Source organism: Crinia signifera, chromosome 3 (assembly GCF_055691185.1).
Source record: "Crinia signifera chromosome 3, ASM5569118v1, whole genome shotgun sequence".
Taxonomy (NCBI): domain Eukaryota; kingdom Metazoa; phylum Chordata; class Amphibia; order Anura; family Myobatrachidae; genus Crinia; species Crinia signifera.
Window position 1 is genome coordinate 72,939,862 of NC_139219.1, and position 27,243 is coordinate 72,967,104.

Consider the following 27,243-nt stretch of genomic DNA (forward strand, 5'->3'; position numbering starts at 1 on the left):
AATATGTATATTGACAGGTAAGAGCTGATTGGCTGAACCATTATCACCTTGCTCATAACGTTCTTTATGGGGATAGATAACACTTCTCCAAGCTTCATAAATTCACCCCTCAGCAACATCACTTTTCCAAAACTCTTAGGGCCAGATTCTCTAAGCTTCAAAAGTGATAAAATAGAGAGTGATAAACAGCCAGCCAATCAGCTCCTGCCTGACATTTTTCAAACACAGTCTGTGACATGACAGGTAGGAGCTGATTGGCTGGCTGTTTATCACTCTCCATTTTATCACTTTTGAAGCTTAGAGAATCTGGCCCTTAATCCCCATCACCCCCACCCCTCCTTAGATTTACTTTCTGACCTGTCTCTTGTCTGACAATCACCTCACTGCCATCCAAATGACTATTTTTGTGCTGTTCCCACCACTGCAGTTCCTCACCATTTAACAGGGAAGATGAATTAAACCTTGGCGGGGGATAAAGTACCAAAAACCCATCTCTTTATAACAGCCCCCCTATTCTAATGCCTCATGTACAACCCACTTCAGCTCTGCACTTTGGGACTGATTCAGATCTGTTTGTATATGTCCGAATTTCGTCCCTGTCCCCAATGGTGGTGGTCTGCGCATGCGCGATAATCAGCATGTGAAACTCCTGCAGCGAGCGCCTTCTGCAAAGTTTTCAATTGGCAGGGCGCTTGCTACCTGAATGACAGACAGGTGGCGTCCACTGGCGTCTGCCCAGCGCTTCATGGGCGTGCCAACAAAAACTATGGGCGCACCCATAAAAACAATGGTCAGATCCTAGTAAGCGCAGCGCGGGGATTAGGGTGGGTGTGCGCTTGGCGGAGAAGTGTTTACCTGCTCGCTAGGTAGTGAATATACGCAGCCTAGTGAGCGGGTCTGAATTACCCCCATTGTGCCTTATTTAGTAAGGATTGTATATGCTTAGCTGCTCACAGCAGCTTAACATATGCCATCATTAGCATACCACCTCCTTCCTGCATTTGCGATGCAAATGCAGTTCTGAATGAACATTGTGACCATCAGACACGATGTTCATCTGCGGCTGCTCCCTGAGTAAATGTTAGAGAAACGAGGATAGTAGAGAAAAAATGGGTGCACACTGCAGATAACTATATATGGCGTCCAACTGATATCTACATATTTAAAATTTAACTTTTATTTCTCACAATAATTAAAAAGAGGTGTACTATTTTCACCTTCTTGTTAAAGTAATAATAGAGGTGTGCAAAAGTCAGAAAAAGTGATTAAAATCGAGATGAGGATGCTCTTTTATGTCCACGTTTTAAGAATTCCTAGTGTTGCTTTCTCTTGTAGCTTCAAGAAAAAGATAGTATCTCTTATATATTTGGCTACATCTGTCACTCAAAGGGCGGTATTCAATGAGCCAGAATCGCCAAGTTTTATGGCGATTCTGTGTTTTTTTCGTGTCTGACGGTGATTTTTGGAGCTTCTAATGCGAATCACCCTATTCAATGACCTATAATCGCCGATGAGGACCGGTGAATGAAGCACCAATCGCCAAATGTTATTCTCTACAAATCGCCGTTTTTAGTCTATAGGATTTTGCATGGGGAATCGACGGTAGTCGAGGGGAATCGCCAAAAGTGTATTCAATGAGAAGGTGGCGATTCCTTTTTCTTGTTACATATCGCCGTTCCTCACCGAGTGTCCCTCGTCATCTTTTTCTGGTGAACTTTTATAGGAACATGTCAAATAATTGGTTTTAAGTGTTCTATTTAACTGTGCAAGTGTAATGTATTATTATTTGCTGCCCTTGTGTGATGTGATGGTCGTAGAAGTGCTATACAAATATATATTTAATTTTTTGAGGTATTTTTTTTTTCTCCCACAAAGCACTGTTCTTACCCATGGTGCACCTCACTTACCCATGATTCTCCTCCCCACCTCACTCCTTCGTTTGGCCTTTGTGCAGATTACCCAGATTTTGCCGTCTGCTGTATTGGAAGCGTTTATTCAGGGTAATTTGCATTTTTCTTGCATTTCACTGCAATTTTTTAAACACTGACGACATTAATGAAGCTGTTTAGGGAAACGCAGGGTTGGCTGAGAATCGCCGTTAGGGCCGGCGATTCTCAGCCACGTTGAATAGGGTGACTCGGCGACTCCCCACGAATCCCCATGCATGGCGATTGGCAGCAAAAAAACGGCGATTGGCTGGCGAATGAAAAAACTGAATCGCTGTGACCAACGATTCAGCTCATTGAATACCGCCCCAAGTGTGTGAGTGTGTGTATAACAGGAGGGACACATTGCTCTGTTTCTGGACTTCTCCCTTAATTAATGATTGCCAGCACCTTTCTAATCAATTAATAACATGTGTGAAACAGGTGATGGCAATCATACATTATGAGGGAAGTCCAGAAACAGAGCAATGTGTCCCTCCTGGAGGGTCATGTTGAGTGGTATGTGACTGACTCACATGACAGAGAACCAGCCCAGTGAGCCCACAGTGCCAGACATCCTCTGCCTCCCCATGTTGCCCAGCAAAGACACTGCACCAGGTGAGCGCCCCCCCGCCGCCCCACCCACGATTCGCACCCCCCCTGTGACCCCCCTACCGCGATTCGCGGCGACCCCCCCTCCCACGATTCGCGGCAAAACACACCCCTCCACATCCCCCCCTCCCGCGATTCGCGGCACCCCCGCGCCCCCCCCTCCCGCGATTTGCGGCAACCCCCCCCCCAATTCACGGCACCCCCGCGACCCCCCCTACCGCGATTCGCGGCAACCCCCCCCCCCTCCCCATGGCTATGGTCGACAATGAAAAAGGTTGAAATGAGATTTTGAGATTTTTCATTTTTTGAATGTTCTCATATTCATTCTCATTTGTCGACATGGACACCAATGAAATGCCACACTTATGTCAACATTTACATGTGTTGACCTTTCTGTGTTGATTTTTTTCTTGTGGCGATTCGCGGCACCCCCCCTTCCCCCGCGACCCCTCCCGCGATTCACGGCACCCCCCCTGCGACCACCCCCTCCCGTGATTCGCGGCACCACCCCACCCTGTGACCCCCCCCTCCCGCGATTCGCCGCCAACCCCCCCTCCCACGATTCGCGGCAACCCCCCGCGCCCCCCCTCCCGTGATTCGCGGCACCCACCCCCCAAACCCCCCCTCCCGCATTTCACGGCACCCCCCGAGACCCCTCATCCCGCAATTCGCAACCCCCCCCCTTGCGCGATTCACGCCCCACTCCTGCGCTTTGCGGACCCCGCCCCCTCCCGAGATTCACCGACACCTGCGCCCCCCCCCCTCCTGCAATTCTGCCCCCTCCCTCGATTCACGGCACCCCCCGCGCCCCTCTCACAATTCACGTCACCCCTGCTCCCCTCTTTAGTCCCCCGTATGCCCACACACCCCTATCACTACCCAGCTTCCTGCTCTCCTGAACCATAACTTCCACCACTGGGGAGTCGCTGACGCTGTGTTGCCCACATACCCCTATCCTGCCTCATAGCCCAGCCTCCTGCTCTCCTGCACCCTAACTCCCACCCAGTAGGAGGAGACACTGACCCAGGGCCACCGTCCTGTACTCCTGTACTGCCACGCTGGACCCTCACCCACTGGCAGAAGCTGCACTGTCTCCCACCCTCCTCTTTAGTCCCCCTTATGCCCACACACCCCTATCATTACCCAGCCTCCTGTTTTCCTGTGTTGTGACCTCCGCCAGTGGGGAACCACTGACTCAGAAACACCCTACTATACTATTGCACACACACACACACTCACAAATGTCACTGTACCATCCACACTATCAATGTACATCTTACTCTGTAACTGCTTTTGAATTAAACAAAACAATACACACCCCCTTCCACATCATATGCTCTCTATTTAACACATTTCACCTATAACTCAAGTTGCAATACAGGGCATCTTTCATACAATTCAAACCATATTTCTCACAATACAAACGTTCACAAATTAAGGAGGCGCAGCCCCTTACGACGGTGTGAAGGGCGCCCGTAGGGCGCGATGAATTACCTAGTTGGTATATATTTGTTGATTCAATTTTGAACACACATTCCACATCTAATTTTTCGCTGTGTTCCCTTTTTCCAGCAGATTATTTTATACTGCTGTACAGACAGCTCTGTTGCTCAGTTACAATGTTGCACTTAGGTGTTCTTGGCAATTTAATTGATGATGATTTAGATACAGTTTTTAGACATATAGTATGTCATATGCTTCTATGCAATGTATGTTTAGTTGTGAAATGATTTTATGTTGATCCCACCTTATCCATGTGTGTGTACCATAGATCGATATTCCAAACAATATGCAATCTTATTTGTATTTTATTCTTTCAATATAGATATTAGAGTGTGTTTTGTGTTATTATTTTCACAAATTAGATGTGCACCGCTGTTTTCGATGCTATGCTGCAATGATTATATATTTATGCTCCACTGAGCTTGCAGCCGGCCTCTGATACCCTGCCTTGTACTACTGTTACGTATCAATCCTCCAATTTATATATTCCCTGTGCTGCTTGGTGCTCTATGTTAAGTTTTTAAGATCTTTATAAGCTGATAACTTTTCTAATAGTTTAGGGGCACCTCTGTGATATTTATTGGAACACACTCATTAGTCTGTCCTTTTATATTATTAGAAGCGCTTGATATCCCGCCTCATGCGGTTTTAATGTTAGTATGCAGCTATCCGACAGTTCATCATTCAATGTTGCAGTACACATTTCAGGTTATTTTTTATTGTTTAGGTGCGGGTGCAGCTACCTGTCTGCTTTTCAATATGGCATCTGGCGATATTCCCCTGTGTTGTTAGAATATATTAGCCGCTTTTCAATTACGCAGCGTCTCTGTAACCTTAAGACAGGCAGACTTTATTATTCACACACCTTCCATCCCGGCTTCTGCGGTTTGCATATGTTGGCCGTTTATGTGTTCAGATTATTTTAATTGCTTTAGTGTGGGTGCAGTTATCTGTCTGCCTTTCAATATGGCATTCGGCGGCATTCCCCTGTGCTGTTAATATACATGAGCCGCTTTTCAATTAGGAGGCGTCTCTGTGATATATCGGCAGGCAGACACACCTTCAATCCCGGCTCTTGCGGTTTGCATATGCTGGCCGTTTTAATGTTCTTATACGGCCTTCATATGCTGGTACACTATTAGACATTGCTACACCACTCAGTACTGCAATTTGTTATACACCACGTGCAGTCTGAGAACGCTGTCCACTTCCCTAATATTGGTGTGCGGCGTCAGCGTGGCAGTGGGATTTCCAAACAGTATTTTTTATTTGAACACATGGGATACATGAGACATATTTTTAACATTTCAACTGTAACATTCCTATGTTTTAAGCTATCCTACATCACGCGCCTATGCGCATTTCACTGGCTGTGCCGGCTTCCTCAGGGCAAAACAGTCTGACCTTACTCAGACTTGGGTGCCTTGTGAGGCCAAGCAAAACTATGTTAAAGATGCCATGCCATTTCTGGCAAACTGGCCATTTTCCCAAATGTCAGCCACCTCCGCCTCCATCCCTACCTGTGAATCCCTCTGTCTGTCAACCAGGCAGATGCAATTGCATTATAGCAAAGTGATCGTAGGACCCATCCTGGACATGCGCAGAATAAGTCCTGCGTGTGCCCAGTTTCCTAATAATCGGTAAACGGCACAGGGGATTGTTTATGCCAGGCATGTCCAAACTATGGCTCTCCAGCTGTTGTGAATCTACAAGTCCCACCATGCCTTGCCACTATAAGGGGATGCTAATACTAATGCAAGGCATGTTGGGATGTCTAGTTTCAAAACAGCTGGAGGACCAGAGATTTGACATGCCTGGTTTATGCAATCTTTGCTAAAATAAGGGGTTATTCTGGTTGGTTTGCAAAAGCAAACTCCTTCTTTAATGGACAAAACAATGTGCGCTGCAGGTGGGGCTGATGTAACATGTGCAGAGAGAGTTACATTTGGGTGAGTTATTTTGTTTCTGTGCAGGGTAAATACTGGCTTCTTTATTTTTACACTGCAATTTAGATTTCAGTTTTAACACACCCCACCCAAATATAACTCTCTCTGCACATGTTACATCTACCCCACCTGCAGTGCACATGGTTTTGCCCATTAAAGGAGTTTAGTTTTGCAAACCAACCTGAATCACCTCCTAAGCCCCTTTGCATGGTGAATGTAAGCCCTTATGAGGAGATCACTACCTAGCCACCCTTTATTTCAGGTCTGCACATTTGTCTGCCTTGTACGTCCATTTTCTTTTTCTTTTTATGTTTCTTTCACTCTACACCAGTGGTTCCCAAACATTTTTGAATCATGGCACACCCTGGCCAAAAGTTTCTTAGTGGGATTTTTCATTGCATCGCATGCCATACACCCGATGCACTGCGATGCGATGCAATTTTAGCCCCCTATGCGATGATAAATTGTATAAGCACCCTAATGGGTGATTACAATGTTAAATGCACCCCCACGCCACCCCCGAGAATAAACGTGAACCCGAAGCGTGGCGAGCGCAGCGAGCCCGCGAGGGGCGGTGGTACGCGTCCTCCGACCTTTTCATACACCCACTATCCACATCGGCGTGGAGTTGATTTTATAAAGTGTGGCGAGTGCAGCTACGCTTCAGGCTCCGTGGCTTGCTGTGCTCGCCACACTTTATAAAATCAACTCCACGCCGACGTGTAATAATGAAACAAAGACTGGGTACTATCTAAGGCACTGAATTGATTTTCTTTGCCATATTTAGTGTCAGTTACATATCATGTCCCCAATAGTGCCAGTTACAGATGTACTCAGTAGACATTTTTATTTCCTTTCTGGAATGTATGGTTTTCGTAATAATTTGGATAACGGATATTTGGATAAGGGATACTCAACCTGTAATAATTTACAGGTTATGAAAATGCAAGACCTCTGTCAGAGCATAAGCCTACAGTATCATCATTTTAAGGCCATAATACATTTTACTGAGCAACAGCTTCTACCTATATTTAATGCACATTATACAAAATCTTAAATTCTCATGGTATAAGCATTGACCAAAATAAGCGAGAATAAGAAAAACAAATACCCATAAATAATGTTCTGCTTTTGTGGTTACCTAAACACTTTGCTTAACAAAAGGAAAATAATTTCAAAGGTGTTCTAACAAATCCACGGAACATTTGCTGCACCGCGCCGTCACTTCTCTTATCTCTGTTTCATTATATGTCAAAGCAAAGCAGTTTATGCTAAGATCACTTTACAAGATCCTGGTCATACTGTCAGGTGTATTACTTTAACTGGTCACATGCGCCTCCTCAGAACATTATACTCTCACAGTTACTGTAACAATAAATCCGACCGGGGGAAGGGGCGGACCACGGCGCATGCTGCGTAGTGCGTGATGACGCGCTTCTCCCTCCCTCCATCCCCGGCTTGCACGCTTGACCCGTAATGGAGCCGGACGCTCCGTAGCTGAACCTGGGCGACCCCCCCTTCCCCTGTGTGTCTTCTGAACTGCCCTGGGAGGTGATTGTCTCTACCGGAGTGGGAGCATGCTGTGCGGGCGCCGGCTGGAGGTCCTTGAGGAGGTGCTGGTGTAAGAAGGAGCCGCGAGCGGGACGCGTGGAGAAGGCGTCATCAGTCGGCGGCGGCAGAAGCGCTGGTGGGGAGCACACGTGTGCGGGACTCACCTTGGCGCTGCGGCCGCAGAGTGTACATCCCTGCTCAGAGCCACATGTGCAGCCTGGCCGAAACAAGGGGTAATGGATGGACATTCTTTCTTTGGAGGGAGTCTGCCTGAAACTAGTGGCTCTGCCTGAAAAAGCTGGTAACCCTGCTTGACCCTACTCTCCCAGTAAGCGGTGAGATCTTTTTTCCCCCTCCGTGAATACAACACTTGTGAGTATCCTGATTCCCTGTTCTAATGTGTGCCAGCCTGAAGCCTGCAGCCTTGCGTGACTAAGCCTCTGCTTGATTGTTCCACCTGCCCAGCGGTGAAGTTTCCCTTGTCCTCTCTGTGACTGTAATTGTTGTGAGTATTCTGAACCCCTGTTCCTGAAGGAGCCAGCTTGCAGTTTGCAGCTTAGGGTGTGACTGTAATATTTATGAGTACCCTGAATTCTGGCCTTAGAGTGAGCAAGCCTGAAGTTTATGGTCTTGCTGGTCCCAAATTACAGCCTTGCCTGGTTGTTCCAGATGCCCAGTGGGGAGACCCCCCCTGCCCCTCTTGTGACTGTTGCTTTTGTTAGTACTTTGAGCTCCTGCCCAAGAGTAAACCAGCCATAAGTTTGCAGCCCTGCTTGTTTAAGCTTCTAGCTCTGCTCAACTGGTCTAACGGTCCCAGCTGCTCAGCTAGGGAGTCCCCCTGGCTCTCACCGTATAAGCAATATTCAAGGAGCCGGTTGAAGCTTGTAGCCCTGGGCGATTGAATCTGCAGCCCTGCTGGACATTACTGTCCCTATCGTTGGGATATCTCCTCACCTCATTTGTGGTTTCAACAATTGTGAGAACTTTGAATTTTGGCCCCCAGAAGTTGCCAGGTTGAAGCTTGCAGTCCTGTACGATTAAGCCCGCGGCCCTGTTTGATTGGTCTCTTTAGTTCAGTTGAGAGACCTCCCTGCTGTATATGTGACTATAATAACCGCGAGCGCTCCATTCCTCGTGTACTGGGTGAGCCAGCCATAGCCTCCAACCCTGGGTGACTAACCCTGCAGCCTTGTCTCGATCTTGTCCCTGACTGGCAGGGAGCATTGTTTGTTCTACTCCGTCTTGTCCTGCTGGGTGAGCACCCTGTTTGGAAAAATGGGCAAGACAGGCCAAAGTTCAGCCGCAGCCAGGCTGGAAAAGTACGCTAGAACGCAGGCTCATTCTCAGTCTGGGAACACCTCACGCTCAGCTACCCCTACATCTTCTCCAGGTAAAGGGGATGGGGTTCAGGCCACCCCGGATATAACACTGCAACAGGTCATTGAGGCTATAAATAAGTGTGAAACCCGTCTTGCTGAGCAGTTGGGTAAAGTGCAGTCGGACATCATGCTTATCCGACAAGACGCAGAGAAAATGAGAGAACGTATGACTGAGGTGGAGGCCCGCATTTCATCTTTAGAGGACCTGACCACTCCACTAAATAGACAAGTCCAAAGTATCTCTTCACAAGTAGGTGAATTAAAGCAAAAACTCATTGATATGGAAGGCCGGCTGCGAAGAAGTAATGTCCGCTTCTTGGGCTTTGATGAAAGAGTGAAGGGCAAGGAGCCGGAAAAATTCTTAGAGGCCTGGCTGGTCCAAATGTTTGGAAAGGACGCCTTTTCTTCCCAGTTTGCCATTGAACGGGCCCACCGCATTCCTGGGAAGCCCCCTGCACCAGGGGCTCCATCACGAACTCTTATTGCCAAATTTTTACACTTTAAAGATAGGGATACTCTTCTTCGATTAGCCAGAGACAAGGTGGACTTGGTTCACAATGGGAAGAAGATCTCTACTTTTCCTGATTTCCCTTTGGAGGTCCAGAGGGATAGAGCGAAATTTAAAGTTGTTAAGGCCCGTTTACGGGATCTGAATATTCAGTTCAGTATGTTGTACCCATCCAAATTGAGAGTAGTGGTGGATGGGGTGTCTAACATCTTTTTCTCTCCAGGAGATGTGGCAGAGTGGCTTGACCGCTCATACCCAGGAAAGCGTCAAGTTCTGGCTAGCAAAGAAGGGTAGGGCTGCCTATTGAAGACCTGGGGGGGGGGGGGTATATTATATTGCCTCTTATTTTTTGTTCTTCTTCCTTCATGTTAATGGGGAAGTAGTGTTCTAGTCGACCCAGATGGTTTGAAGTAACTGGCCGGAGGATGGGGGGGAGGGGGGAGGGGGTCCTTCTAGTGGTTATTAGTTTAGCCTCAAAAGAGGGGGGGAAGTGTTGATTTGGGGTAGGTATGCCTGGGCTAGGGCCTACAGGGTGGGGGGTGGGGGTAGGGGTTTATGTATGTGTTAGTCAATGTATTGTCTGGGAGCCTACATGGTCCGGTCACCCCCAAGGATGTACAGTGTTAAGGTTAGGATGTTTTAACAAGTGCTGGCTGTGGCTGGAGATTCTTTTTTTTTGCTTGACCTTGTATGGGAGTGCGTTTTTTGTCATGGAATGTTAGGGGCCTGAACGACAGGATTAAGAGGGCCGCAGTTCTGGGCTTATGCAGGAAATATGAGGCGGAAATAATATGCCTCCAAGAGACCCACTTGAGTGCGGAAAAATCTAATTCCTTGAAACGGCCCTGGATTGGCTCTGTCTTTCACGCCCCATTTTCAAATATGTCAAGGGGGGTTGCCATAATGATTAAGAAGTCTGTGGCCTTTTCACTAGGTAGTTGTAAAATCGACCCAGGTGGCCGGTATATTTTTATCGAAGGCCGTATCAATCAAGTTCAGCTCTGTATATTATCCGTATACATTCCCCCCCCATTTTCCTATGATATAGTTAAGAAGGCAGTGGAATTCGCGGATGGCTTCCCTTGTGCTTCGGTTGTCTGCCTAGGCGACTTTAATAAAGTTTTAGATTCTCGACTGGATAGATGGAGGCCGGGCATGCAGCCGACGCATGAGGGTGGCAAGTTTAGGGAATTTATTCAGGAGGTGGGCTGGTGCGACCCCTGGAGGTTAAGGAACCCTGATCGGAAACAGTTTTCTTGCTATTCTGACTCCCATCGGGTGTTCTCTAGGTTGGACTTTATACTCCTCTCTAAAGATCTTTTAAATAAAGTCCAGTCAGTGGATTATAGGTCACGGGGCATCTCTGACCACTCCCCGATTACGATGGATCTGGATCTGGTCAGGCAGGTCGGGTATAGGAGTTGGAAATTGCAACCTTTTTGGCTCACACAGATGGGGGGAGTGGAGGAGGTGGAACAGTTAATTGGAGAATTTTTTCAATTTAATTCAGGTTCCGTTGGAGGATCTACTCTTTGGGATTCGTTTAAAGCGTATATGAGGGGGGTGTTTATTAAGAAGATTGCCTTCGTTAAAAAGAAATATCGGATGGAAACTGAAAGATTAGAGGGCAGGGCAGGGATGTTAGAGAATAATTATGTAGCCAGTGGGTTGGAGGAAGATCGCATGGTTTGGCAGTCCGCTCTTAATGAATGGCGGGACCATGTTCATGATACTGCTTGTCAGAGAGTGAGAATAGGGGACCATAGGCGGCATGTGGATTCTGACCGGGGTGGGAAGTGGCTGGCGATAGTGGCCAGGAATGATCGTGCCTCTAATTACATTTCCGAAATTAAGGAGGATGACGGCAATATTGTGACGGATACCCCCGTTATTGTGTCCAGTTTTGTGTCATATTATAAAAAGTTATATGCGTCCCAACCTCAGAATAGCAGTGGAGCTATAGGGGAATATCTGGAGTCACTTGAACTTCCGAAGCTATCAGGGACCTCTAAAGATTTGTTGGACGCTCCCATTACTCTGGAGGAGGTAACATCAGTAATTCAAGCTCTTCCTCGTAATAAGGCCCCGGGGCTGGATGGGCTACCAGGGGAGTTTTATATGAATTATGTTAATGCCCTAGCTACCCCGTTATGGGAGTTGCTGAGTGACGTCCAGAGGGAGGGTAGGCTTCCTCCGTCTATGGAAGAAGCATATATAGCGATGATCCCTAAGGCGGGGAAGGACCCCTCTCGGGTTGAATCTTACCGTCCGATATCCATTATGTCTACGGATGCAAAAATTTTTGCTAAAATCCTGGCTAATCGCCTGGGTAGGGTACTGGACGAAATTGTTCACCAAGATCAGACTGGGTTCAGACCTGGGAAATCGACGGCGGTCAATCTTAGAAGGGTCCTTTCCTATATTCAATTTACCAACTTAGGTAATAAAAGGGCGGCAGTGGCATCGTTTGATGCTAGTAGAGCCTTCGATGTAATTGAGTGGGAGTATTTATGGCCCGTGTTAAGAGCTTTTGGTATTGGAGAAGGGTTTATTGGTTGGCTTAAGCTGTTGTATCGTCAGCCACAGGCACGTATTTCTATTAATGGCTTCACCTCCTCCACGTTCCCACTGTATAGGGGTACAAGGCAGGGGTGTCCTCTGTCTCCGCTGCTATTCGCAGTGGCAGTGGAGCCCCTGGCCCACTTGCTTAGACACAAGCTGGGCTGCTATAAGGCCTGCGGGAATAAATTGGTATCATTGTATGCCGACGATCTTCTGGTCGGCTCTGATAGTCCTGACGCTGATCTACCGGTTATTATGACCCTCCTAAAGGAGTTTGGGGGCATGTCTGGTATTCAAATGAATTGGGATAAATCACAGGTTATGTACCTGGGCCCCGCCACTCCCATCATACAGCTTGCATGCCCGTTAAAGATCACTGATAAATTTAAGTATCTGGGTGTAATGTTATCTGACAACCCCCGGGAATATATTTCAGACAATTTGAGGCCGCTAGTTAAGGAAATAAAAGCTAAGTGTCGGAGGTGGGTGGGATTGCCATTGTCACAACTTGGCAGGGTTAACCTGTTGAAGATGTGTGTACAACCTAAACTTCTTTACCTGCTCCTTCATTCCCCTTGCTATATAGGTCTGAAATTCTTTCATGAGCTGAATTCTGTTCTCTCGTCATTTGTGTGGAAAAATAAAAGTCCGAGGGTCAGAATGCCAATTTTGTATCGTGATAGAAGGGAAGGGGGTCTTGCCCTTCCAGACTTTAGGCTTTATTATTTTGCCTCCCAGCTATGTCACCTGTGCCCGTGGTTGCAGGGTAGTGATGGCATTGAGGAATTTAACATCCTGGCGGTGGCTGCCCAATATGGGTTGTCCCCGCTTCAAGTGCTTTTGGCAGGGAAAACCGGGGGCAACACGCCACCTCTGGTTGCTCAAGCCTTACAAATTTGGAGGCAGGTTCAGAGGTTGACAAACGGTGTCGATATAGACCCTCAAACATTGATATTATCTTTGGGCGAGGTTAAAAAAATGAAGGACATAGTTGGGGGGGTTTGGGAGTCTTTCGGTTTACAATCTGTGGGATCATGGGTACAAGAGGGGACCGTTAGATCTTTTGAGGTCCTGCAATCAGGTCATAACCTCCCTAGTAAATATTATTTTAATTACCTCCAGGTTAGGAGTGCGATAGTATACATGATAAGGAATGGATCCTTGACAATAAGGGAAGCCCCATGCAAGGCATTTATTAAAAAATTAGGCCCAAGAAAGCATCTTTCAAAAATTTATAAATACCTTCATTCTTTTAAACAAGAAAATGGCTTGGACAAGTTAAGGTCCCAGTGGGCCAAGGTTATTCCTCAGATCTCGTCAGTAGATTGGAGGGAAGTTCTTTCTGCCCCCAGTAAATCTTCCATGTCTCTTTCGGTCCAACAGGTTCAATTCAATGTACTGCACCGTATCTACTTAACCCCAGTACGTCTGAGGCACATGAGGAGTTCTGTTAACGTTGGGTGCCCTAAGTGTGGAGTTGAGCCTGGTACACACTGGCATCTCATTTGGGAATGTGTGGTCGTTCAGGCATTCTGGTCAGCTACTTGTAGCATAATGTCAGAGCTGGGTGTCCCGGATTCCATTCTCAGTCCTACATGTTTGGTAATGGGGGTTGTGGACAACCAACAAAGCGGGCATTGGACCCAGCTGGTTAGGATTTTATCAGCATGTGCGAAAGTGATTATTGCTAGGAAGTGGATGGCTGTGGAGGGGCCCTCGGTGGCGGAGTGGATCAACTTGGTCAATACCATCTGTTCCCATGAAAAATTTGTATATGCCTCACGAGGCTGTTTTCCGAAGTTCTATAGGATATGGGGGGGATGGACGACCTCTAAATTCTATGTTGCAATATAATGACACTTTGATTATCTGTGTAGCACTTTAGCACCTATGCACTTTACAGCAGTATATAATTGAGGCACATTAATAGTTGTATGACAATTACCTAATTAGGTTGATATTGATATTTTTGAATTATTTAATTATTGGTTACAATGCTAGTGTGAGTATATATATGCACCGTATCACGCACTTTATAAATAAGTAAGGACGTTATTGGTACAAATCGCTGTACATTCGGGGGGAGGATTGTGCACTTTTTTTTTTTTTTTTTTTCCCCTCTTTCTTTCTTTCGTTTTCTGTTTGCTAATTGCTTTGGGTTTTGTGTATTGGGAAGGGATAGGAAGTATTATATTGCAACTAATGAACAGGACTGCTAAGCTTCAATTGCTTAATTCAGGAGCTATCCAAATGGTTTAGAGCCACTCACAGCTTGCATCCATTGTATTTAGGTGTAGAACTCTTCTGTCTAGTTGGGGGGCGTGACCGGCCATGGGGATGTAGGCGTATTTTATGTATACGTTGTACTGTACTTTTTTTTTTTTTTTTTGCTGTATGTATAAATTTTGCAAAAGTAAAATAAAAACTCAATTTAAAAAAAAAAAAAAAAAACAATAAATCCACAAAATATCTTAGCAGCTCAGTGACCGCAAATATAACCCAAAATAGTGAATCATTTAGTCTGTGGTTTGTGTTTAAATAGTTTTACATTCTAAAGAATACTGGATTGGTCCCTCACTGTTTTAAGGTGACAGTTCCACCTAAATGTAAAAGAAAAAAAGAAAGTAAGGGGGGAAAAAAGCATTAAAATTATATAATGTAACATGTAGGCCCAAACATGCTGCAGACATTAACTATCCGCTCCCTCGTCTGTACATGAAGAGCTGACGGAGGGGGTCATTAACGACCAGTAGGAGCATGCAACGGCCTTCAGACAGGACATGTACACTGAGCGATATAATGAGCGGTATAATGAGTAATATTGCTCATAAGGGCCAAAATGAGTGAAGTGAAGTAACTTCAATATTTGTGATTAAATTCATCTGGGAGTTGACCTTTTAACCATGAAGCTTTAAATTTATTTCCCGCACAGTTCGAGAGGCCCCCACTCTAGAATGCTTCAAAAACAGACTCAAGACTTTCCTGTTTACTCAAGCATTTCCTTCATTCCCTTAAGTATTGTTTATGAAAAGCTTGTCTGTACTTAATTGTTTCTGTACTGTATTACATTCATTCTATCTCTTCAGCGACGTGTCCTATTGGAGAAAGAGCACTTTATGAATAAAATTATTATTACTATTAGTTACATCTTATCCTACAGTAAGGGACTGGATGCAAACCCTGAGCAGGAGATCAGCCATTCTTCTCTGTGAAAGACTCTGGGAGTTTTGAACCCCATTTCCTATTTTAATCAGTTTGACTCATACATATTAAATCGCTTTGAAGGTCATGATTTTTTATTTTTTTGTATTTATTTCTTTACCTGAAGAGCCGTAAAAACAATATGCTGATAGTACTGGTGATCGTATAAAAGGTTATTACTTCCCTAGTTAGCAGCCTAGGCCACACAGCAAACAATTTGCAAAAACTGCAACAGGGGATGAGGCCACTGCAGTATAAGGAAATATGGAAAACATGAAACAAAAAATATAAACACAGCACACAAAGGGGATATTAAATTCTCCCCTGCAGCCATTTCCGAATGGGGAGATGGCTGCGAGGCCCTATTCAATGCTGTCTTCCCTGACAGCATTGAACACGGGATCTTGACAGAACGAGCTCATTCTGCCAAGAACGGCCGGGAATCGCCTCTTCCCTGCCGCAGCTCACCGATTTCCGTCCACAGCAGGTGGCCACGCCCCCTTCTCGACCAGGGGCAGGTGGAACATTGAAGCCCGCCTGCAAATTCTCGGTCGAGCAGACCGAGAACAAGACAGGACAGGTGACCCAACATTGAATACTCCCCATAGCGAGATCTTGCTTTGACAGGGAATACTGGCAAATCCAAGGTGTAGCCCCGTAGTAACTGCACCTCATGCAGCATAAATACTGTACTGTGTACAGTAACCCCAAAAGTTCAAATGCTACAATGCAGCCTTAGGTGCGCTCAGCCTATAGCCCTATAGATGCAACCTAATATTTCAATGTAGCATTACAAGAAAACAGATAATCCATATAGTCTCACAGACAAGCATGCAGCTAATCTGCCAATTAGCAGGAGCCTCACTAGTCACAAAATAGCGAGCTGGTCATTATAATATTACTTAGTATAAGAGCGCTACTAAAACATATCTGGGAGCCTACACTATGATGATGCCGTTTGCCTCTTTTCCCATGGTCCAGTGCACTTGCACTCAGTCAGCAGGAAGAACAGCTGTTCCCGCTGTATTAGCACATCCGCGCTGTGCTAAGCATCCTTTGCTTTTTTAAACTGGAGAGCTGGAAAGAACAGTTTTGCTTTTGTATTCGGCCACACTAATAATGTGTCTCAGCTTTTCTGTGTGCTGTACCATGTACTTTTGCTAAGTTTCTTGCTCGCCGTAATTTTTTATGTCTGATTTTTTTAACCCACTCAATCTTCTTTTATTGTATGCAAGATGCCTGGGCTTTGTTAATGGATTTTTGGTTTGCATTTGGAATTCAAAATAAATGCATATAATAATAATAATATTAGTAATAAAAAAACAGACAATGAGACTCCTTGGGACTCCTCTCTTTGTCAGGCCCGCAACAGCTGCCTGGGTTGCTATGTAAGTAGTATAGTAGTGTACTGTGGGCTTAATTCAGACCTGATCGCACTGCAGGTGGGGCAGCTGTAACATGTTAGATGTAGGGGACTTATTTTGTTTCTGTGCAGGGTAAATACTGGCTGCTTTATTTTTACACTGCAATTTAGATTTCAGTTTGAACAAACCCCACCCAAATCTAACTCTCTCTGCACGTTACACCTGCACCACCTGCAGTGCAGCATGGTTTGCCCATTTTAAGAACAAATTTGCCCAGCAATCAGGTCTAAATTAGGCCCTGTGATATGGACTATAATAAAGCCAAAAGTTCTTATTGCACCTAATGTCTAAATACAGAGATCCCGTTGATGCCATTTTAATAAATATTCAGATAACCTAACAGAAGGAACACAGGTTTGACCTTTGAGCATTAAAAGTTCTAATTAAAGTAGTAAAATATAATTATAAGACGTATTTCTAAAGTAAATTACAGGGCTAGATAAATATCAAAAACAGAGAGCCCTTTACAGCTTGGTTCATGTTGATATTAACTCATAGGTCTTGGCATCTATGGGAAGTACTAGTTACTACATGTATTATTCCTGCCAAATATAAATCAATGTTAATGTACTAACTTGTCCAGCAGGTTTTCTCTTGGAATCCGAACTTGATTGAATGACAGGATTCCATTGTCTACGCCATGAAGACCTTTAATAAGAGAAAAGGGAGAAAACCAAAATAAATTATTTTAGTTTAGAAATGTCAGAACAAATATATACAGAGTTATAGAATTGTATAGCATTTCTAATTTTTGACAGATTTGGAACAAAGGTCACAACGTTAAGCTCCTCACAGTACTGTATTTGTCAATAAACAGCGATATCAATGAACAGAATAAAACAGAATAAAACTACAAATAAAGTTACATTAGATGTAACTTAAAGGTGGAATTCAATAAGGTGTGAGTTCACCTTCATGCACACACCCACAATTTGCACAATTCAATTAGAAATGGCAAGCGAGAGTGCAAAAAAAGTGTGGAGCCCCAAAAAAGTGACAACTTTGTTAGCAGGACTGTAGAAGGACTGAAAATAAACATACAAATGTAATTTAATTCCTTTGTAATTGAACAAAAAATTAGAAAAAAGTGTTTTGGGGGTAATTTGAGGCCACAACAAAATAAGACACATTTTTTATTAAATCTGGGTTGCATGAACAAAAAAGTTGATTTGTGAGTAATTTGAGGCCATTATTTATTTAATTTGTTTTTAACTATGATAATAACATATATTATGCTAACAGTGATTACTAGATTATGTGTAACATCACTTAACTATTGTGAATATTCATTTGAATGTTAATTATCAATAAAATTCTCAAGAGTATTCAACATATTACCATATGCTACAGTATATTACCAATTGAAATTATCTATTCATAGTACATATTTCTGGGCCACAAATATGGGGGTGCAAAATTGAATCTATGTAGATATTATTTTCTGTATTCCCATTTACTCTTCCTATTTTCCCATTGTAAACAGTTTTTAGGCTGGTATCACATACAAACACAGAAGATCACACGGAGTGATATTTGGCACTTTAAAGCAATCTGTGAAGATTGCATAGAAATTGAGCACACATTGCCCCATGTGTATGCCGCATAGCCCAATCAGATCTTTAGCACATGCAGTCAAGATCTAGATAGATCTGCATGTGTGTAAAGAATACTGAGTTAGCACAGATCGCTCATATACACTCATTGCTACATGTGTATAAGCGATATAGCCACCAGGAAGCTCTAGGATGTTTTCTCCAGCCTACATCGCTCAGCATGTAGTATAGGCAGAAATCACTCCGTGTGTACAGGGCTTTAGTCCATTTTCAATTGCAACAAATATATCAATGTTTCCAGTCATTGATAATCTGGGGTGTGGATCATTGAATCAACAATTGTCAGGTCAACAGTCAACAGGCTGATACCATATAGTCAACATGGAGGAAGTCAACAGGGTCAAAAGTCAACATGTACAAGGTAGACACCCCAAAAAGGTAGACAAGTACAAAAGGTAAAGATGGAAATGGTCGTCACAAAAAAAAAAAAGGCTTGGAAGTTTTTTCAGGTTTTATTTTTATTTTGGGCACCACGCTTTTGGCAAGGTGCCACGCTTGGCAAAGATTACTATTCATAATCGTAGTTCACATGGATGGCAAAGAATGGAACAGCTGATAAAATGCAAAAATAAACTTGTGTCGACCATTCTCAAGTTGACATTTGAACATGTGAACCTTTAGTACCGGTTGACCATATGGGGTCGACCTACTGACTATCAATCCTATTATCCGGATTACTTCTAGCTCTAATAAATTGCAAAAGGCACTTGCTACTGATTTGACATACCGTACATTTTTTTGGGTCAGTAATAATGATACATAAGAGTACAAGTAGGGTCATAATTTAATTTCTGCTCCTCCTTTTTTTCGTACCAACAAATATTTTTGAATGAGAGGATTTATGATATATTTTAACAACTTTTTATGCACCACATTAATTGATAGGTGACGTGACACATTGATAGGTGAAATTAATTATTTACAGTTAATGTAATTTACTTAAATTGCTCAATGGCTGTCCTACACAAATGGATGATCTCCTTAGAAAGCAGAGCACAGTAAGGAAAATAAATTCCTACTCCCGTTTTCCCAACTGTACATGAGAACCTCAACAAAGGTTGCAATGTTGGCTGCCATTGAGTATTTCAAGAAAATTAACAGTAGATAATTATGTTCTTACAATAAATACATAATAAATAAATACAAAAAGATGGTGCACTCAAGCATAAACACACCAGACAGGGAACTAGCAAACTTACAGAGTAACTGAGTGATTAATATTTCTTCCAAGTTAAGATCCTGCAGAAGACGTCACATCTACAAAGTATTTTATGATATATTCGTACAGCAGGTTTTTTTTTTACTTTTTGTTTAAGTTTTACCATTAGGAAGACCTATTCCTTCTAATCGAATGGATGAGTGTCGAGACCAAATAATTATTGTTCTTAAAGGACTGGACTGGTATTTATGGTTATATAAATTTGCTATAGTTAGTAAATATTAGTCATCCTCTGCTTGATGGATAATGCTTCATACTCTAAAGCCTGTATTTTGTTTGCAGTACTATAGCCACCACCCGGACGGAAATAGTTGTTATTCATAACCGTACTCTGTGCACCAGCTACAGACCAATTTCCCTCCTAAAAGTTGGCCCAAAAGATTTTGGCAATGCATTTTGCTCTGGTCGTTCCTTTTTTAGTTCACCTCAATTGGCTTTATTCCCAGCCGTCATGCGTCTGACAATACACACAAACTCATTGTTTTTATCCATATTGCTAATGAGAAATCACTTCCCGCCCTGGTGATGGCCATGCGCCCTGATAAGGCCTTTGACAGACTTGCTGTTCATGCGTCTGATTTTACAACCCTTTGGTTACCATGGGAACTTCATGCATGGTATTTCATCTTTATATTACAATCCCTCTACTACAGTCCTTGCAAATGGCTTTTTCAATGGTCATTTCAAAATGGTACCAGGCAAGGTTGCTCCCTTTTGCCTCTCCTCTTTGCTATGATCATGGAACCCCTCACAGCTAGATTGCATTGTAATCCTAGGGTCTTTGGAATCCAAGTTGGCCTAACAAATCATAAAATATTCCTTAATGCAGATGATGTCAGGCTCACATTAACCCAACCAACCTCCTCTCTCCCAGAGGGCTTTGATGAAATTCACACTTATGGCCTTCTATCAAATTTCGAGATCACCCAGTTAAAATGGAAGCTCTCCCTTTGCATATTGATACCAATACTCTACTCCAGCTGCAAAATACCTTCAGATTTTGCTGGTGCTCCTATTCCTTGAAATACTTAGGTGTACAGCTCACCTACTCCTATGACAATTTGTTTTCTACTAAATTTCCTCTCATTTATTTTATCTTGGACCAGTTGCATCAACGCCATTAAATGATGGTCCTTCCAAGATTTTCATTTCAGAAAAGCTTCCAGTCAGAGTCCCTTCTCCCTTCACGATTACCCTTCAGCGCATTGCATCCAAATTTGTATGGTCTAGCAGGAGGTTTCAAATACAATGTTTCCATACTAAAGATGGTGGTTTAGGCCTCCAAAACTTTCATAAGTACATTTAGCAACTCACTTCATTCAAGCTGTTTTAGCACATGCCAATTCTCAAACTAGGGATTGAGTCGATTTTAAGGCTCATTATATTAACTTCCTTTCTGAGTACGCACTCCACTGAATGCAGCAGAGACAATGCCCTACCTCCTTGATCGCTAACCTTGACACTCCAGCTGTTGTTGAACTACACATCCCAGCATGCTCTGCATTAGATTTAGTATGGCCAATTAGCAAAACTGAAGCAGCGCATGCAGGTATGTGTAGTTCAACAGCTGGAGTGTCAAGGTTAGCCATCAAGGCCCTACCTCCTCCAGCCTGCCTCTGACTCGTTTCTCTCTATCGATCTTTGACTATTGCTGCAGAACTTTTTCAATAGGCTGGAACAGTTCATTCTTGACTCCTCTATGGATTTTCTCTTCCTTTCCTTTTTTGCCATTTAAAATATACTTGATCCTTTTACAAATATTTGAACTTTACTTGTTCTTTGAAAATAATGTTGCTGTATTATTGTGTTCAATCATGTTCTGGTATTTATGTAAAACCTCAATAAAATCTAATTGTCAAAACATATATATATATATATATATATATATATATATATATATATATATATATATATATATATATATATATATATATAAAAATATTGGCTGATAAAAAGGTGTGAAGAGGCGCTGATTTCTCCTTTGCAAAGACTGTGCTTTGAGGTCTGATCTCTTCATGCCCAGGAGGTTGGCAAAGCCCTTGTGGAATTCACACTAAGGAAATTTGGAACCTTATGGATATGATTCTTAGGTGCACACAACCTGCAGGTGTTGATATAGTTGAAATTTTGCAATTAATAATACACTCATTTCTGGATACTTTCTTATTAGTAGTCAAGTCCTGCAATGTCCCATGATATCAGGACAGAGACATTGTGTGCATACTGACAGCAGAATTACCCCACTCTTGACCTCTCATCCACTGTCCTCTGCTCTCAGCATTGTATATAAGGTCTCACTCAATACCACACACAGGGTTTAAAAAAGGAAAGTATATCATAATATTGCAACCAAAAGTACTTTTGCTTACATGTACTGTATATGTTAAAAATATAAAGAGCTATTTTTCCTCTAACTTCTGTACTACTATAAGTATTGATTTGCTTAATCAATTGAGCCCGGACATCATCCCTTACATTACACAGTATAAGGCTACTGCATATAAAAGGACAACATGGTCAAAACCAACAATTATGTTTTATTTGATGTCAATTTCATTTGTGCCATTGTGTGGTCTTTTGACACCCATGTGCTGCCATTATTAAGTTTACATAAAGTACTTTATGTTTATTGGACATTTACCAAGTTCGATTACACAGTATGGAACAAGATAATAGTAGGCCTATTTATTGTTACCATAGAAATTAATTGGAGTTTATAATACAATTTTTATATCGGAATACAGTAACTTGAAATACAAGCAGGGTTCAGAAAAGGAAGAGGAAAAATGGATGCTTGAAAAGACCAAAAAATATCAAAAAGACGTGTTTTATTGACTTCTTTGAATGTCAGAGCATCAGGGACGGGGTAATGTTTAGCGTTACTGCCTCACAGTACTGAGCTCATGGGTTCGATTCCCACCATGGCCCTAAGTGTGCAGAGTTTGTATATTCTCTATGGGTTTCTTCAGGAACTCCGATTTCCTCCAACAAGCCAAGCTCCCAAACATTTTTTACCCTAGGATGTCTGTGAGCGTGTGTGTGCATGCAGTAGGGAATATAGATGGTAAGCTCCAATGGGGCAGGGACTGATGTGAATGTTCAAATATTGAAATAAATAATTCATTAATGAAAAGTTCTGGAACACATAAAAAAATGTGGGCATACCAGAACATCCAATTATCTTCATACATAAGCTCTACATAGATCAAGAAGATCTAGGACATGGTCTTCAAACTGTGGCCGTCCAGATGTTGTGGAACTACATGTCCCAGCATGCCCTGACAGTTTTGGCATGCTCTTATAGGAAAAAATGTGGCAATGCATGTTGGAACATGTAGTTTCACAACATCTTTATTGGACCTTATTTTGGGTGACTTGCAAAGCTTAGAATTTCGCAGCCTTGCGAGTCCACCAGATGCCGCATGCCACCCCCACCCCCCACCCCACCCCACATACACACACACGGTGTGATTCCCTGCAGGCATGCAAATGGGTGATTGCATAATCATAGAACTGGCTGTTCTCTCTGTCAACTGATATGGTTGATACACATTAAACGTTGATGATATAATCAGGATTTTACGGCATGTACAGTTAACAGAGGGGGGCACTAATGACCCACGGGATTATGCAGCATAAATTATATAGTGTATACACACTGGAAGATACTAAAATATCATTAACAATATCGTTATTGTGCATATTGTAGAAAGATCTTGTCTAATGTGTATCCACCTGAGACAGGTGGAAATATTGTCTGTTTTCCACATTAATACTGTAGGTCTCATTTGCATTCGCTTATTCAATGGCCAGTATTCAATGAGAAATTTTCTCCGTGCATTGCGAGAGATTTTTTCTCTCGCCATGCACTCTCCGTGTTCCGGAGCCTCCTGCTCCCCCTATTCAACGTGTTAAAGACTCGCCGCCACTCGCGGAGAGTCTTAACCCCTGCAGCGGACGAGCGTCCGCGGCAGGGAGCTGTCAGGGAGCCGGGGGACGTAGCAGCCAAGAGAGATTAAAGTCTCTCTTGGCTGCTGTAGGGGATATGGGGAGGGGAGCAGGGCTCCCCTGGACCCAGGCAGCACAGGCTGCCCCCCCTATAGCCAGCGGGGGACCCAGTATTCACTGTACCCGAACGTGCATACGGGTGCAGTGAATATATGAATATCTAATGAGCGGCTCGAGCGCTCTGGCCCCCTGCTGGCTGCACTGTGTAAAAAAAAAAAAAAAAAAAAAATTGTAAAAAAATATATTTTTTTTAAATTAAATATATATTCATGTGCTATAGGCACATGAATAAAAATAACATGGCCCTTCACAGAAAAAAAAACCTGATTTTTTTACACCAAAATTAAAAAAAACACCCTTTTAGTTTAAAAGTTCACATTCCTGCTCTCCATCAAAAGATGGAGAATTTCTACACGGAGAGAGACGGCGAGAATCACTTAGAAAGACGGAGAATATTTCACATTGAATAGGGTGGCTCGCCTTTGGAGAAAAAAAACCTCTCTCCACCGCGTGAAAAGCACAAACTCTCCAGAAATCACAGCGAATTTTTCTCATTGAATACTGCCCAATGTCAGGGCTTTTCCTTCAACTCTCGGAAAAAAACGGCAGTCAGAAAACACAGGGATCGGTGAATTACTCGCCAATTCCCATGGTTTTTGTCGGAAACGGATGGTAATACGTTAATTTAGCGGCCGTTTCAACAATTTTGGAAAATAATTTGCACCTCAATTATTTTTAATATGACTTATCTGTAATGTTCTAAAAACTCTTTAAAATATAGCTGCACATTTCTGTGTCAAATGATAAAACATTACTAAGGTCATTATAACAAAAGACACAAGACCAGTGTTAATTAAAAAATTATTTTATATTATATAACCTCCACTCACAATACTCTTTTTATTTCTACATTTAATAAAAGCTATGTTTTAATTAAAAGCATTTCATCTAATTAGTGCCCCTAACAAAAGGTCTACTTTTCTGTTCCACTGTGTTTTACTGTATACCCTTAAGAACCTTCTCAGTTTGCCTCCTACGTTTATGACCATTGGAGAGCATACTTCCCTTGTGTAATTCAATTGAAGACCTAAGGGGCCCTCAAAATGCTTGGCTCCTTTGTTGATGAAAAGGCTGCCTCAAGGTCCATTCTTGGTAATGCGTTCCACAACTTTTCCCACATTCAATCGTGCTTCTTTGAAGTCTTTTTGAACTTCTCTACCAGCATATGATCTCCCGCTAGGCCTGTCCTTAGGAAGTCAGCTTGACTTTACCTCCTGATGTGTATTGAATCTGGGCTTCTAATTTTCGTCGCAAAAAAAAAAAAACCCTCTTTCAGAACATCTGCACCCATAAAACCCATATTACTGTAGAAACTATAGATATGGTTAAGAACCTGTGATCTCTGTCGCAACTTTCATGCCATGGACAATCTTAATCATCTTGCTTCTCTTGCTTGCATCCTGGATATATTTTTCCAGATTGCTTCGCTAGACAGGTATCTGTATATACCAATGTAGGTGCTGCTGTCCTTAAGCAGTCCACGCCATTATACAGCATTTTGCCTCCTTGCAACTGATTCAATCGTTTTTAATCAATCCCATCTTAGATGTCAAAGATTTGACATCTTCCAAGAGGATGGCAGCATTTTATTTTCGGATAACATGACAACATCCACATTCACCTTAGCAGGTTCATCCCATATTTTAGTTTCTTTTATAAATGTGTATAAGCAAAAATGAACACGTGGATTGTTACTTTCACTCCAAGATAATACATTCAGATATCATGACATTAAGTTTTATTACCTGTCCTGTCATCTGAGCCGTATAATTGCTACTTTTGGTCCAGTCTAAATCTATTTCTTCTGTTGATCTGGAAGCTGTTTGTTTAGGACTTCGCTTTCTGGTCCTCTATATCGGGTTTGAGTAAGTCCCATACATATATATGCTGGTTGCCCCTTCCCTCCCTCAGATGTTGTATGGTGGTCTGGGATTCATGTTATCCAAGCTACAAACTCTCTTCATCTTAGCTACAAAATCTCTTCATCTACTCTCACCTTACCTGTCTGTGGAACACTGCTTTTCCTCCAGGTATTTCCTCTCTTCATTTTAAAGCTTGGGGCTCTGTGGGACTACGCATGATATATGATTTAACTTTCCAAGGCTCTTGGGCCCTTGTTGATGATATTAAGTGTTCTTTCCCCTCTTTCTCCCCATATTTTTTTTTTATATTTACAACTTTGTAATTTTCTTTTGTGTCTCCTTCAAACAGATGCCATCCATACTCAAACCCCATTTGAAGTTCTACGTTCAAACTGCCCCTTAAATAAGAGGCTAGCCTAATTTCTTTTGTATATTTCCCTGTCTCTGCAGTTTCCCCTAGTCACAATGAACAGGATTGGGAACAAAGTTTAGGTCATTCCCCTGGTACTTTGTGCTGGAGGTGGTGAGGGAAAATATTGGTAAAAGTTCTATCTCCACCCGACGCATGGAAACATCTTACCAATTATACTATAGATGGTATTAAACCCCAGTTAAACTGTCCAAAATGTTTCCTTCCTCTAGCCCTGCATGCAGGTGTAACTGTGGCCACAGGGTTATGCTCCTCAATATTTGGTGGACTTGCTCCTCCATATTTGGTGGACTTGCCCCTCCATCTTCCCCTTCTGAAATAAAGCACTTTCCTTTTAAAATCTATCTCATGTAAACCACTCTCTTTAGATCCCAGTTTGTTTCTTCTCGCCGGTCCTTTCCCAGACTATCATGAATAAATTTTTTTCCCATATTTTAGATGCAGCCAAATCTGTAATTGCTAGGAACTGGTAGTCCCCTAACCCCTTTTCAGATTCTCCCCTGATTAATTATGTTTGGTCAATAGCTAATATGGAATAAACCACTTATTACCTCCACGATTGTCCCCATAAATCCCATAAAGCCAATAGCTCCTCCATATGGCTTACGCTTCTTCTTCTTCCATTACTTGAGCGAATATTCTAGGCGCTTTTCTCATTTGTTAATTTTTCTCACCCCCCCACCCCCGCATCCTATCTTTCCCTCTCTTTCCCTTACCACACATGTGCTTTTGTTTATAACTTGTTTTTTTTATTTCTGAAAATTAGAGAAACATGTTTTTTTTTAGTTTGTTTAAAGAGAATACTTTAAATTATTCTGCTGAGCGGAAAATCTCAAGTCTTTTATCTCAATTATAAAAACATATCAAGCAACTGTTGCTTTACTTAAAATGTAAAATGTTCATTAACTGGCTTTAATAAGTTCTCCTCTACATCCATATTATATCTACAGTCTCCAAAATTAACAATGATTCCTTGGTAGAACCTTTTGACTTAAGTTGTAATAAGTTTTTTCGTAGCAAAAGTGTAGGTGAGGACTCTAGATAATACATTAGCAATTATATATAACCAATTGGTAATGGGATTTCCACATGCATGGTCAATTGTGGTCAAACATTCAGAATGTACAGGCAAGGGTGCATACCTTACTTACACAAAAATAAAATGCTTGACACATGTAAAGGTATATTTAAACAGGAAGTGGGTGCGTACCCTTACTCACGAAGGAATTGACGTTAACAATTCTCAACTCCTTCGAAATATAAAGTGATGACAAAGCTCCTCAGGAAACACCTCTTAAGTATATTCCACTACTTATATGTATAAAAATATATTTTATTTTTTATGATTAACGGAAAATGATAAAATAATTTAAAGAAAACTTATGGAGTTTGGGTGAATGAGAGAGGCTTGTGATTAAGTCTGGACCGTGAGTACTAGAC

General features: G+C 42.6%; 1 protein-coding gene and 1 long non-coding RNA gene across 4 annotated transcripts in view; one reads left to right on the plus strand and one right to left on the minus strand.

The window, feature by feature from the left end:
• Positions 1-27,243, minus strand: part of ACOXL (acyl-CoA oxidase like) — a 392,072-nt gene that overhangs the window by 267,074 nt on the left and 97,755 nt on the right. For all 3 annotated transcript variants that reach the window (XR_014471599.1, XM_083175998.1, XM_083175999.1), the window contains exon 8: positions 17,187-17,259. Coding sequence is in view for 2 of the 3 variants with exons in the window: in XM_083175998.1 (XP_083032124.1) it covers positions 17,187-17,259 (73 nt within the window). In the remaining variant the exon portion in view is untranslated. The remainder of the gene's footprint in view (positions 1-17,186; positions 17,260-27,243) is intronic.
• The window catches only part of LOC146063546 (uncharacterized), an 80,122-nt gene that overhangs the window by 36,598 nt on the left and 16,281 nt on the right, over positions 1-27,243 (plus strand). The window lies entirely within an intron of this gene.